The 11,718-nt window shown below is 52.2% G+C and overlaps 7 protein-coding genes across 7 annotated transcripts; 2 read left to right on the forward strand and 5 right to left on the reverse strand.

Moving 5' to 3' along the window:
* Nucleotides 1–1,469: 1,469 nt before the first annotated feature.
* Nucleotides 1,470–2,431, reverse strand: CGGC5_v016356 (putative peptidoglycan-N-acetylglucosamine deacetylase; the record flags this gene model as incomplete). The annotated part of the gene is made up of 2 exons (XM_032028946.1): nucleotides 1,470–2,306; nucleotides 2,357–2,431. The coding sequence occupies 2 exons, from the start codon at nucleotides 2,429–2,431 to the stop codon at nucleotides 1,470–1,472; spliced, it is 912 nt and encodes a 303-aa protein (XP_031892937.1).
* A 931-nt stretch (nucleotides 2,432–3,362) lies between these two features.
* nodC-0 (N-acetylglucosaminyltransferase) lies at nucleotides 3,363–4,862 on the reverse strand (the record flags this gene model as incomplete). Its single annotated transcript, XM_032029060.1, has 1 exon — nucleotides 3,363–4,862. The coding sequence occupies one exon, from the start codon at nucleotides 4,860–4,862 to the stop codon at nucleotides 3,363–3,365; it is 1,500 nt and encodes a 499-aa protein (XP_031892938.1).
* Nucleotides 4,863–5,438: 576 nt separating this feature from the next.
* CGGC5_v016358 (uncharacterized protein) lies at nucleotides 5,439–6,435 on the forward strand (the record flags this gene model as incomplete). Its single annotated transcript, XM_066153510.1, has 2 exons — nucleotides 5,551–5,659; nucleotides 5,711–6,435. The coding sequence occupies 2 exons, from the start codon at nucleotides 5,551–5,553 to the stop codon at nucleotides 6,433–6,435; spliced, it is 834 nt and encodes a 277-aa protein (XP_066007339.1).
* Nucleotides 6,436–6,652: 217 nt separating this feature from the next.
* On the reverse strand, nucleotides 6,653–7,096 carry CGGC5_v016359 (uncharacterized protein; the record flags this gene model as incomplete). The annotated part of the gene is made up of 1 exon (XM_032029284.1): nucleotides 6,653–7,096. One exon carries the CDS (start codon nucleotides 7,094–7,096, stop codon nucleotides 6,653–6,655), a length of 444 nt encoding a protein of 147 aa, XP_031892936.1.
* Nucleotides 7,097–7,861: 765 nt separating this feature from the next.
* On the reverse strand, nucleotides 7,862–8,476 carry CGGC5_v016360 (uncharacterized protein; the record flags this gene model as incomplete). The annotated part of the gene is made up of 1 exon (XM_032029398.1): nucleotides 7,862–8,476. The coding sequence occupies one exon, from the start codon at nucleotides 8,474–8,476 to the stop codon at nucleotides 7,862–7,864; it is 615 nt and encodes a 204-aa protein (XP_031892933.1).
* A 369-nt stretch (nucleotides 8,477–8,845) lies between these two features.
* On the reverse strand, nucleotides 8,846–9,687 carry rev7 (DNA polymerase zeta processivity subunit; the record flags this gene model as incomplete). Its single annotated transcript, XM_032029510.1, has 2 exons — nucleotides 8,846–9,052; nucleotides 9,106–9,687. 2 exons carry the CDS (start codon nucleotides 9,685–9,687, stop codon nucleotides 8,846–8,848), a joined length of 789 nt encoding a protein of 262 aa, XP_031892934.1.
* A 702-nt stretch (nucleotides 9,688–10,389) lies between these two features.
* On the forward strand, nucleotides 10,390–11,577 carry CGGC5_v016362 (uncharacterized protein; the record flags this gene model as incomplete). Its single annotated transcript, XM_032029620.1, has 2 exons — nucleotides 10,390–10,573; nucleotides 10,625–11,577. 2 exons carry the CDS (start codon nucleotides 10,390–10,392, stop codon nucleotides 11,575–11,577), a joined length of 1,137 nt encoding a protein of 378 aa, XP_031892941.1.
* Nucleotides 11,578–11,718: the final 141 nt, after the last annotated feature.

The following is an 11,718-nucleotide window of genomic DNA, read 5'->3' on the forward strand; positions in this document are numbered from 1 at the left end:
CTTCACTGTTGGTGGATCAGGATGTTTGACGAATTGCAAGGCATGCACTTTCCCACGTGGCACAGATGGAAAATGAGAAGGGTGATGATCTTTATCATATACAACATCTCTCGCCACCGTCTTTGAACTGCTTCCCTGGCGGCGGACGTCGCCCGAAAATCCTCCAAGATGGTATCAAAATGCAAGACGAAGACGTGCTTGGCGATAGGTTCCGCGTCGGTGGAACCATTCCTTCGCCCGCCGGCTCACGGCTGTGGTGGCTCCTATGCAATAACCATGGAAGCTTCCGTGCCGTGCTTCCGTTCGTCGGGAACTGCCCGCGGTTGGTTGCTGAACCGGGCTAGACATCGCAGGTTGCACGCCACGGTTTTTGGCGGTGGTCGTTGCGACATTGACTGGGGAGAAGACGCAATCCGCCCGACATAAACCAGCAGCCCCCACACTACGCGCCAGCAGCTGGAATATTACGCAACTTCATGACCCTGTGTTTGTCGGGTTCGGTCCGACGGTTCTTTTCTTTCTTAAAGAGGCTGGCCGCCGACGTTCACTTCAGAGCTCGTCCATACGTTTGCATCAACCAAATTCGTTCACTTATTATTTAACTCTCTGGCACGGACGGACGCCGCACGGTGCAGAGTTATGATCAATTAGCTGATTTTGGGGACAGTCTGTTGTTTACCGTCTACAAGCTATAGCTTCTTTGACTCGCTGTTCGAGCCTCTTCATTACTCCACGAAGCTCACAGACGACCTAAAAATTGACTCTGGTTGGTTGTTGTCAGTGCCTCGTCTCTCAAAATTACGCTTACGAACTTCATCCATGGAGAGGGCCATCCGGCAATGACAACAAGCTACAACGATAACAAAGCAGCTTTGTCGCCAGCTACGACAGCAAAAGCTCGCGAAACTGGGGTCCGCATATGAACGAGTAAAAGATTTTCCTGGCGATGGTCGAATCAGGGGGTCATTCGCGTGGTAAGTTTGCGGTAAATATGTGACAAATTCAAGCATTCGTCGTTTCGATAGGAGTAAACAGCAAAAGCATCAAAAGTCTTTTTGACAACGGAATACATGGTATCTGGTCGTGTTTATTACACTTCAATGGTAAAAGATGATTGGATATTCGCTATCCATGGGTATATTCTGCTGCTGAATGCAAGTTCGAAATCAGATAGCCTTGTCAAGCTGCTTCGGTTCAGGTCTCATCTTACACTGAGTGGAATGGGGAAGACCCTGAAAGAGTTACGAAGAAGTCCCATTGCTGCATTATCTTCATTCTTTCCTCCGTTATTACAAAACTTAGTCGTCGAAAAACGCTTTACAGCTGGTGTCCAGTCTCGCCCAAACTCACAATGTGTCTATAGTACCCGTTGTCGTCTCAAAGAAATGACTGTACTTCTTGACAAAGTCTCCTGTTGCCAGCCTCCCAACCAAGGACCGTTTGGATCATGTGACGCGTCTCTCAACTCGTTATCGTACAATATGCATATGCGACCTGATTTTCCTGTACCGCCGAGCTGTCCAGAACAGGGCGGCAAGAGCCATGATTTCGAGAAGAGGTATGAGAGGAAATCCAACCCAACGCAACTGTGAAAACGATCCGTTCCAAGAATTTCCTATCTTTACTCCAAGATTTGCAAGTGGCTGGCTGCCCCGGGATGGCTGCAAGTACATGAAGTGGTCATGATCACCTATGCAGTCTCCAACTGTAGTTGGCTTGAAGCCCTTGCTGACAAAGCTGTGCACCAGGCTACCCACGTTGAGAGCAGTCTGCTCAGTGTCGTGCATCCTAATCAGGAAAGAGTCTTTTTCTGGATCCGCAGACTCCAAGTCACTGAGGAGAGATGTAGAGTTCAGATCTCGCCCAGGGTCGTCGTGTGGATCTTCCGAGTTGATGCTAGGGAATACAAGTCGTTGGCCGTCGAGAGTCAACTTTTCCACGCAGCCGTTTTGCATAGTACATTCCGGAGGCGCCCTCACGTACATAGGATGACGTCCGCTTGAGGAAGTCGATGAAACGAAGATTCTGCCTATCCTCTCGCGGGCTTCGGCCAGGGCATGTTTGGTCTCGTCGTAATTCGGAGAGCCACCATCACAAGACTTGGTTGTAAGTCCTATGAGATGCCCGTCCTCAACCGTTCTTCTCACTAATGACTCCCAGTAGCCGGAATGGTTTTCTTCTGTGAGCCATGACGAGGTATCAAGAAAGAACGTCGCGGTTGCATTAAACTGGGCGAACTCATGCAAGATGTAGTCTGTGTAGAAAGACGGCCCATCATCGAATGTGAAAGCAACAGTTCCTGGTATCTGGTAAGGGGTCAGCTACTAGTCACGCCCGGAACGAATGATCAACTGACTCTGCATTTGCGAATGACCTGCCCGTGTTTTGACACGAATGGGCGCTGTGTATCTCGCTTCGTTGTGGGAGACATTGTGGTTTCTTTGACGGCGGAGCACACAATGGCTTCCAGTTCGGATCCGAAGGTTTGCAAACAAGGATGGTACACTTAATGTACTGAAGGATGGAATAGACCCGACGTACACGTGTAAGCTCTAGTTTTAAACGCTATTACAGCAGTGCGGCACCATAGTATCCGCGCGAGTACGACCAATTCGGTATCCCATCGCTTAAAACAAGATTCTTGCTTGGCAGTTCGTCCGGAAGTTTAATAGATAGCGCGTCTATCACGTTGTTTGTCAAGAGTCTCATTGGCTCAAACCAATCAAGCTTACTGGATCCCGTCCCGGGGTGTCGATGTAACCCCCTCACTTCGGTGGCTGGACCTGGTCTTATTGAAGTCCAGAACTTGCCATGTTCAGCTGGACTCCTCACCGATAATTGCTTGGCTGTAACGAAAACGAGAATCCATGGAGGGCTGTGTTTACAACAGATTTACAAATCATGTGTTCATGATTATCGCGATAACAGAGATGTGATAAATGCAAGTGCTCCTTTATTTAGCACAGGCGTGCGCGGTAACCCAGCCATTCACATGGCAGCAACGTACTTCTTACAGCGGTGGCAAGGGACACGAATCAGTTGCGGCAGGGTTCATTGCAGAATACGGAAACTTTCTGTGGCGAATATTGCTGGCGTGATCGGCTTAGAGATAAAAAACGCGGGAGGGGCTGACGAGGATGGTGATAGTAGCAGCTGTAACCGCCGCAACCCTAACAAGGATGGGTCCGGCAACGATGCACGGGATAAATCTACTACATTCATTCTGACTACCGAGGGTGACTCCTGAAACAATGGTCCAAGCCTGGTTCTCACATCACTGTAGACTTTTACGAGGTCTAAATCATATTGGATGAACCAAGCTGTCTGTCGTCTTCCAGTTCTAAGCTCCCTCTATCTAAATATCATCTTGTCAACCAACTTTGGCTTCTGAGTGTAAACAGTCCAAACACCGATGCCCAGCTCACAAAGAAGAAATTCGCAACCGTAGAAAAGTAAAAGTACTGCATCTTCTTCCTTAAACGCGGATATGAACTCTCTGATTGATCCGATGTCGATTGTTGAAGTCCACTTTGAGGCATCGAGTCATCTTCGTTTCTGCTGAGCGCATCGGCCAATAAGAGAGGGCTGGACCAAGTCGCAAAGACGACGAGACAACAGACATTCATGGTCGTGACCCACGGAGAGCGGAAGGCCCCCCACACCCAAGAAAATGCCGCTTCCACGCAAGACAGGGTCGCGCAAGTTGCGCAGATGATCGTCAGCATCGGCGCAAAGTCCGGTTGTCGTGCATTTGCCACCCGCTTGCCGTGTTGCTTCTCCAAGTCGAGCGATGCGCCGGACTGACTCAGAGAAAGGAGGCCCAGCCGATTCAGAACGAGCCTCTTGGCGTCGGTGAAGGCGAGTTTGACCAGGCCAAGGATCCAGTAGGTGTAGTTGCTTCTTTCCCATCGGACGTACATCAGGAATGCCTTGCGCAAGGTCTCGGGCGCGACTGTGTAGACAACCGCATTGCTCTGATACCTGAGTCGCCAGCCGTCACTCAAAAGGTTCATCGTGAGCTGTACATCCTCTCCGTGCCGCAAAGGCTTGCCGAGGAATTTAGCATCCACCAGATCTTGAGCATGCGGCTGAGAAGCTTCCCTTCGGACAGCGGAAATGGCACCTGGTAGAATGGTGACAAAGCCGTATTTTGACTGTGCCGCCCGCGGGATGTTGCCGTTCTGCTCAAAAAGACAGTCCAGCGTCCGTGGAATGAAGCTCTTCCAGCCTTCAGAGTGAACGTTGAAGACGGAGAGATGGCCTGCGACTCCTCCAATATCGCTGTCGAGTACAAGAGGGCTGACCAGATTACGAAGTGCTTGCTTCTCGAGAATGGTGTCAGAGTCGAGAGTCACGATGACTTCGTTGATCGCAGTTGCAAAGGCCGTAGCCATGGCCTGCCGCTTCCCACGGTTGATCTCATGCTGTATGGTGGTGCATCTCATCAGTGGCTCCGAACCAAGAGCCTCTTGCGCGGCGCGTTGGATGTGGGACCAAGTATCGTCTGATGAGCCGTCATCGACAACAATGACGTGAATCTTTTCCTTCGGGTAGTCCGAAGAAACTACAGAGGAGATCGAGTTTCTGACGAATTCGGACTCATTGTACGCCGGTATGATGACATTGATTGTAGGGAGACGGTGGTTATCTTTGATGCCTGGTATCGGTTCGTATTCAGTCCACCTGGTGATGATGAGAAGGAAGTTGAAGACGATGATGCATGAGCTGAATTGAAAGAAGGCCTCGTAAAAGCCAAACGAAGTTCTTGTTTGACCAGCAATGTACTGGAATGTCAAGAAAGTGAGAACTGTCCCGAGAGCCACGAGACGGCCGACGGCTGTCCGAAAGCTGTGGCCTGACATCGTGATCTTGGGTCTCTGGTAGAGGAGTCGCTCGGTTCGTGATCATCCCAAGTACTGCAACACCATCTTTATCTCCATTGGCTCCCCCTTCCCTTGCCTCTCCTATCACGCAGCGCACAGCAGAAAGCTGTTAGAGTTCCGGACCCAGTCATTCGTGTATGCATCTGGAATTGATATTCTCGTGATGTGCCTCGGGTAATACCCAAACGAAACGCCACATCATGCGCAGGCGACTTACACCCCCAGAGCGGATGGAACGACATGAATCGCGACACTCTTCACCGCTGTTCTTCTTTCCTAAACTGGCGACCGGTCTGGCTAGGGTCTTGCGTTGTTTTCTCTTGGAATTTAGGGGACCTCGATATTCAAATGCGGGCAGGCCCGAATGTAACCTGCACACGTTAACTCTAAACTGGGGAACCCTGTCAGATACGCGATCTGCTGCCCGCCTCCTCTTTCTTCACGTTTTCCGACCGGGCCTATTAAGAACGAGGGGTCTCGCGAGCCGACAGAATAGTTCCGAAGGGGCAGATTGGTTTTCAGTCAGTTTCTTCTCCCAACTTACGTGAATCCAAAATGCACCCAGCCCTTTCCGGCGTGATCACCGGGCTCGTCCTGCTCTCGGCAGGAGCAGAGGGTCACACACTCATGCAACATCCTGTCCCGTTTCCAAGCCAGCTTCAAGACAATGGCCCTGTTGCTAAGGACGGGTCTGACTGGCCATGCAAAGGCGAGGTCGATTATGATGGCTTTGGCGTCTCCAACATCTGGAAGCGAGGGTCAACTGAATATTTACAGTAAGTCAATGAAGAGGACCCTCGATAGCTTTAGCATATCCGACTGACCAGTGAATCAACAAATTAGGGCCATGGGAGGTGCGTCACACGGAGGTGGTTCATGCCAAATATCCGTCACAAGAGACCTCAAGCCGACAAGGAAAAGCGAGTGGAGGGTTATTCATTCTATACACGGCGGCTGTCCTATCCGCAACTTGACGGACGTCAACTACGGAGACTCTCCCACCGTGGTTCTTCCCAGCATCTACAACTTCACGGTTCCAACCTGGCTACCAGTCGGTCCTGCCGTGATGGCGTGGACCTGGTACGGCAGATGGAGCGTCCCGGAGATGTTCATGAATTGCGCGCCGATCGTCGTTCTCGGGCACGATCAGGATGCAGACGTGCCGGAGGAGCATTTAGCGGCCAAGTTTGAACAGGCACCTCTCATCTTCGAGGCAAACAATGGAAACGGCTGCTTGACTCAAAACAAAGGCAGTTGCGTCAAGTTCCCAGAGCCGGGAGACTCTCTTGTCGTTAATGAGGAGTGCTCCTTGGATGAGTCTACCATGTTCACAGGTGAATGTGGTCCCGGGATCACGCTAGCCAACATGCGTACCTGGCCGAGGTGGCCATCGCCTCTGGAGATTTTGCTTGGCTCCCTGTTGGTTGTTGCGGCGGTTGCCACCGTCCGTTTTGTGAGGCCATTGGTCAGCCAAAAGCCTGCTGTCTGGAGTAAACTGGGAGGAAGATTTCGGCGTCACAGACATGGCTATGACAAGTGTACACAAGTTTAGTCAAGGCCATTCTTTCATCAATGCCATATCTGAAACAAAGCATCTACTTCGATCAATATATCAAAAGAAAGGGAAAGCTGTGTTCTTTGATATGATCACATGAAACGAACATTCAACAATACTGGAAGCAGTTTAAACGACGTTATACCAATATCAAATTGACTCTCGCAAGGCATCGATCTCTCTTCAAGCCTGGTTGAAGACGAAACACAAGGAACTAAAGGTTTGCTTTCATATCTCCCTCGACAACAGGCTTGTCCTCTCTGAACCAGAGTTTCTCCATCTCAGAGCCCGAAGGCGGCGGCACAATCCCGTTGATCTTCCACAAGTCTCTACTCGATTCTTGAATAAAATACTCCCAATCCATGCCCTTTCCCCCAAGTCTCGGGTTCAAAATCGAGTCCACTTTCTTGAGGAAGCGCTGCTGGTTGAGCTCATTCTCAAAGCGCCTCGCGACGTGGTAGATTGAGATTGTGGTGAACTTGGAGCGTCGGGCACCTCCAAGGTACAGGTCGTGAGCGGGCATTTCGAAGAATTGCACGTTCACGTAGAATGCGGGGAGGCCGATTCTGGTGTATATTTTGGTAATCTCTTGAGCCAACGCCTCCTTCTCATCGGGAGAGAAGGCGTCTTTGCTGTGTGAGAAGACCCAGAGAGGCATTTTGAGAGCTTGCAATGTGTGATTATGCTGGCTGTTTGGTTGTTCGCTGACGGATGCATCTTTTCACTTTCTGGTCGGAAGTGCTCGTGTACTTATAGTTCGTCACAGTGTCGACGCCGATGGACTATTCTGCCTGAGCAAGACTAAGTGTGTTGAGGGGGCCAAAGCTGCGATGTGAAAACGCGATCACTAATCGTGATCGTGTTCGAGTGGAATCCCACTCCACAGTCACACGGCTCATGTGGGATCGGCCTGCATTGCGTTTTGAATACTAATCAATTCAGTCCATCAAAAGAGAGATCTACATGAAGTTGAATAATCGCCCCGCACCGCTCCGCTTTGACAAGTCCGGGGCGCAAATGAATTCTCAAGTTTTGGTCCTTGGGCGACCAAGAAGCCGAGGCCTTGGTTGACGGATACAATCACCAGGTTGGCTATGCCTCAAGATTACTCGTCTCTGTCATGCGCACTTCCGAGCATCGGGCCTCTCTCTCGTCCGTGCTGCCGTCTGCTTGGCGAGGACATGAGCTTTGAGATGCTTCGTAGCGTTTGTTCGGCATAACCGCCGTTGAGACAGTGGTTGTTTTTCGTTTTCGATGAAGTATGGTGAGTTTGACTTCAGTATCTTTATGTCGGGGGAACGAATTCGTGGAAGTGGTGTTGGAGGGAGAGGTGAACAAGGCGCCTCGCACCCTCTTCACATATCGTCAGTCGAAAAGTTGTGAGCCCAGGCAGCAACCTGCTCAGGAAACTACAAACGAAAAGTTAGTTGTAAAAGGAGAAAAGCAAAGGACGCTCGCTCGGAAATGCCAAGTCAAGCAGATGACGCCCCTCGTCCGTCTCAGTCCCATCCCTTTCCCGATTCATCTGTTGCACCATGAGGAAGAATGCCGGGTGTCCCTTCCACGGTCGAGTGAGGTCCCAGGCCATCCCCACCAAAGAATCTATCTTCCATGGCCTGTCAAAAAACAATGACCCATGCCAAAAGTACATGTCAATCTCGTCAAGATTCTTAGATGCATCGTCCGGGTCCTGTTTCCGGGGAACAGGCGTCACTTTGGTCATCTGGAACTCTTCCCGCTGGAACTCGTTGTCTATTCGACGTCGTTGAGATGGGTTTGCTGGTTGGAAGATGAAGCCGCCCATGGTCTGTTTCTCTTTTCTGATTGCGGCGAACCCCTCAAAGCCGTACATGACGCGACAAGTGTATCCGGGCACCTTGGCGGGGCGCAATTGGCCATCTTTCAAGTCTCCTCCCGAGTCGAGGCGTATAATATTGGAGAGGGTAGGCTTGAAGCAGAGAGGTCCGTAAATGAAAATTGGTTCCGGGGATTCCTGAGGTTTCGCGTGCGAAGACAAGAAAATGGGCAGGCAGCGCATTTCGCCGGCTTGCAGTGTCGAGTTTCGTTTTTATGGTCGTTGTTGTTCTACTTTGCGACGTCAGAGCTAGGCTCGGATGGCTCCCAGGGGCAAACGTCATGTAGGGCAGCACCTACATGTCGAATCGTGGGGGCCTTTCGGCAACTTTGGCGACGAACGTACTCATGGAGCGAGTAACGTGAGACTTTTCTGGCTTGTGTCATTGGAATTAAGGTCGCGTACAGCCTTGAATATCTCAATAAGGCTTTGCCAGCTCCAGTCTATCAAGGGACACGCCTGGCGCCTCTGTCGTCAGACCCACAAAGATGCTTCAATATTTCCCAGCAAATATTGCCTTTCAATGGGGAGCAATAGAGCAGCACCTCATTTTTAGGAATAATACGAGTCTTGAGTATCGGGCGGAGACTCCGAGGAATTGTTCTTGCCTTCCTCAATCCAGCACTCGAAGAAGAGCGGTCCAGCTTCAACGGACCGAAGTGGCGTGGTGGCAGCCCCACCAATTCTGGCGCCCGGCACTGGGTTTGTCTTGGTTGCTGGCTGAAGAGACGGCTCAGAGGGGATCCAGGGTTGGGGATGCTAGAAGAGTGTCAGCTGCCGGGGTTTCCAAATGCAAACAGTCTGCAACATACACCTATGGGCGCGGGTGCTTCATCTCGTAGTTCGACGGCCAGTGTGAAAGTGCATCCCTCGGGCAAAGGGCCCTTCATCTCTCCCGCATACGAAATGCGTCTCAAAGCGCCTCTGTACGCCTCATTCACGTCCACCCAGTTCACGGATCCATCATCGTCGTCCTCTTCCCGTCGCTGGAATCTCTGGCCTGCGCCCAACTTCTCCTTGCCCTTGCCGGTAGCCCAAACAGGAAAGTTTGTGACGTCAAATACCCATCGTTCAACCACAGCCATGGAGTCTGGCGCATGAATCACGATGCAGACTTTGGTGACGGCGCCGAGGGCAAGTTGGTCCTGGATGGCGGCCAGGGCCGAGTTGATCCACTCGCAAAGAGCTGGATGCCGGGACTGCGGGACAGGTAGGTTGTGCGCTTTGGTCATAAGAAAAGTCTGTTGCGGGTATAGCCGGCGGTAGTAGAGGATCGTGTGGATGGTGATGGTCAAGAATGCGGTGAACGAAGTGAGTAGGGTGTTCGCCTGCGGGCGCGGGATGGGGACCGGGGCCCCGGTGGCTGAGTCTGGAGGCCTAGAACTGGGCGACATGTTGCCTGAACGGAGGTCGACTGAGAAATGGAAAATCTCATACAAATGTCGAATTTGTCGTCTTAACCACGATAGAACAATAGTCTCGACTACGGTGGGGCTGAACAGGAGATGCGATCGCGAAGCTTGGTGCCTGGAGACCAGGGAAGCGCGACGGGGACGTGATGCGAACCCAACGCCTTTTCACGTGCAGGTCTGCCACCTCTTTTAATGCATAATTACATATCCGAGCCGACTGTCGGATTAGGTTAGACCAACAACCGGGTTCTCATGACATGTGTACTGAGTTACAGCGACAAGAAGTTTCCCTGGGATTTTCTTCCAATCTTCTCTTTTGCACTGTATTGTACAAACTGTGATAAGGTAGCCATGCCAAAAAAGAGTTCTCCAATATGCTCTAATCGAGGCGGATGCCGATAGGATGTAGAATGAGGGGTTACTCCACATATAGGGCTGAAGGCACCAGTCTGTGACGCCACCTGCCATCACCCGCATCCAGAGCCAAGCTCCCCCATCTCTGCAGGGTCGACACCAAAGTCCCATCACCCAGGTACCCAACGACACCGAGAGGCCTCTTGAAGCCCAGACCCGCTCAGCCTCAATCCCAGTGTACATAACCTCAACGGCCCCCCGTTTGAACCGCAACAAATCTTTTCTTCCAACAACTACGAACCGAGATTCTCAATCACACAAGCACGCACGATGACGAACCCCCTCACACCGCAGTCGGTGCTGCAGTTGATGGCAGACGCCCTGCCAACGCACCCCCAAAATGACACAACCTCGGACTTGAGCAGCAGCTACGAGCTGCCCTCTCTCCTCGCCCATGCTTGCATGGCCGCCCTCAAGTTCCGCCTCCTCGGCTTTGACGAGGAGAAGAGGATAGGTATGTGTCCTGCCACCGTCCCTGTCTGCTCAAAGCTAATCCCTGTCGCAGAGGAGGAGATTCAGTCCCTTGCGCCCCGGCTCCCCCCCTCATGGAACGCCGGCTTCGGCGCCATCCGCTTCGTGTACGCGCACAAGCAGTCTTCGATGACATCCATCATCCGCATCAGCCGCGTCGGCGGCAAAGTCGAGATCAGCGGCATGGCTCAGGGCCACGACGTCATACACAGATTCGAGGTTACGACAAAGGATGTGGTCAACTCGTCGAAGCTTCCCCTGCGCATCACATTGAACGAAGACGGCTCCGAGGATAGAAGCGACCTGGTACAGAAGTTCAGAGATGCGTTCGTCTCTGAGGCGGCGATTGCCGACTTCATCGAGCAGTTCAAGACGAAGATCGTACAGAAGCTTATCCCGAAGATGCAAGTGGAGGGGTATGAGGAGACGCCCGACGATCGCGACGCAGCCGAGAATGTACAGCGCGAAGGCCGCGCGCAGTCTGGTCGGGAACCGGGAAGACCATTCCCTGGAGAGAGGCCGCAGCCAGGCCACCCGTTCCCCATTCACGATCCCCTGGCTGAGCCCCCTAGACGGCCCATCCCGGCGGGTGACTTCCCGCCGCCTGGGTTCGAAGATGAGCATGAGATCAACACACCTCTGCGACCTTTGGGTGTTCCTGGTCGATCACCCTACAATATTGGGCACGACGACCTGAACCCGCCCGGTCTTGGGCCACATGACCCCCTGAGACCATCTTTCATCGGCGGAGGTCTCCCTCGTCCAGGAGGCGGTGGCGGCATGCACCCGACCTTCGATGATCCTCTGTTCGGAGGTCAGGGTGGTCAGGGGGCCGGCTTCGACCCGCAAGCGCCGCCGGGAGCTAGGTGGGATCCTATCGGCCCCGGTGGTCTGCCCAGACAGGGTGGGCGAGGACGAGGCCCCTTTGGAGGCGGAGGCGGCTTCGGAGGAGGTTTCGGTGGAGGATTTGGTGGAGACATCATCTGATCTTCATCCTCACGAAATCAAGATTGTCCAAGTATTGTAATGTTACGTATTAATGAGAAATGACAAGAATGGAATCCCCGAGGAACAAAAAGCATCATCCCTCCAGAAGTGAAATAGTCCGCCATGTGAATGTCTACAAAT

This window comes from Colletotrichum fructicola (assembly GCF_000319635.2).
Source record: "Colletotrichum fructicola Nara gc5 chromosome Unknown KSG_Nara_v1_contig10, whole genome shotgun sequence".
In the NCBI taxonomy this organism is placed as follows: Eukaryota; Fungi; Ascomycota; class Sordariomycetes; order Glomerellales; family Glomerellaceae; genus Colletotrichum; species Colletotrichum fructicola.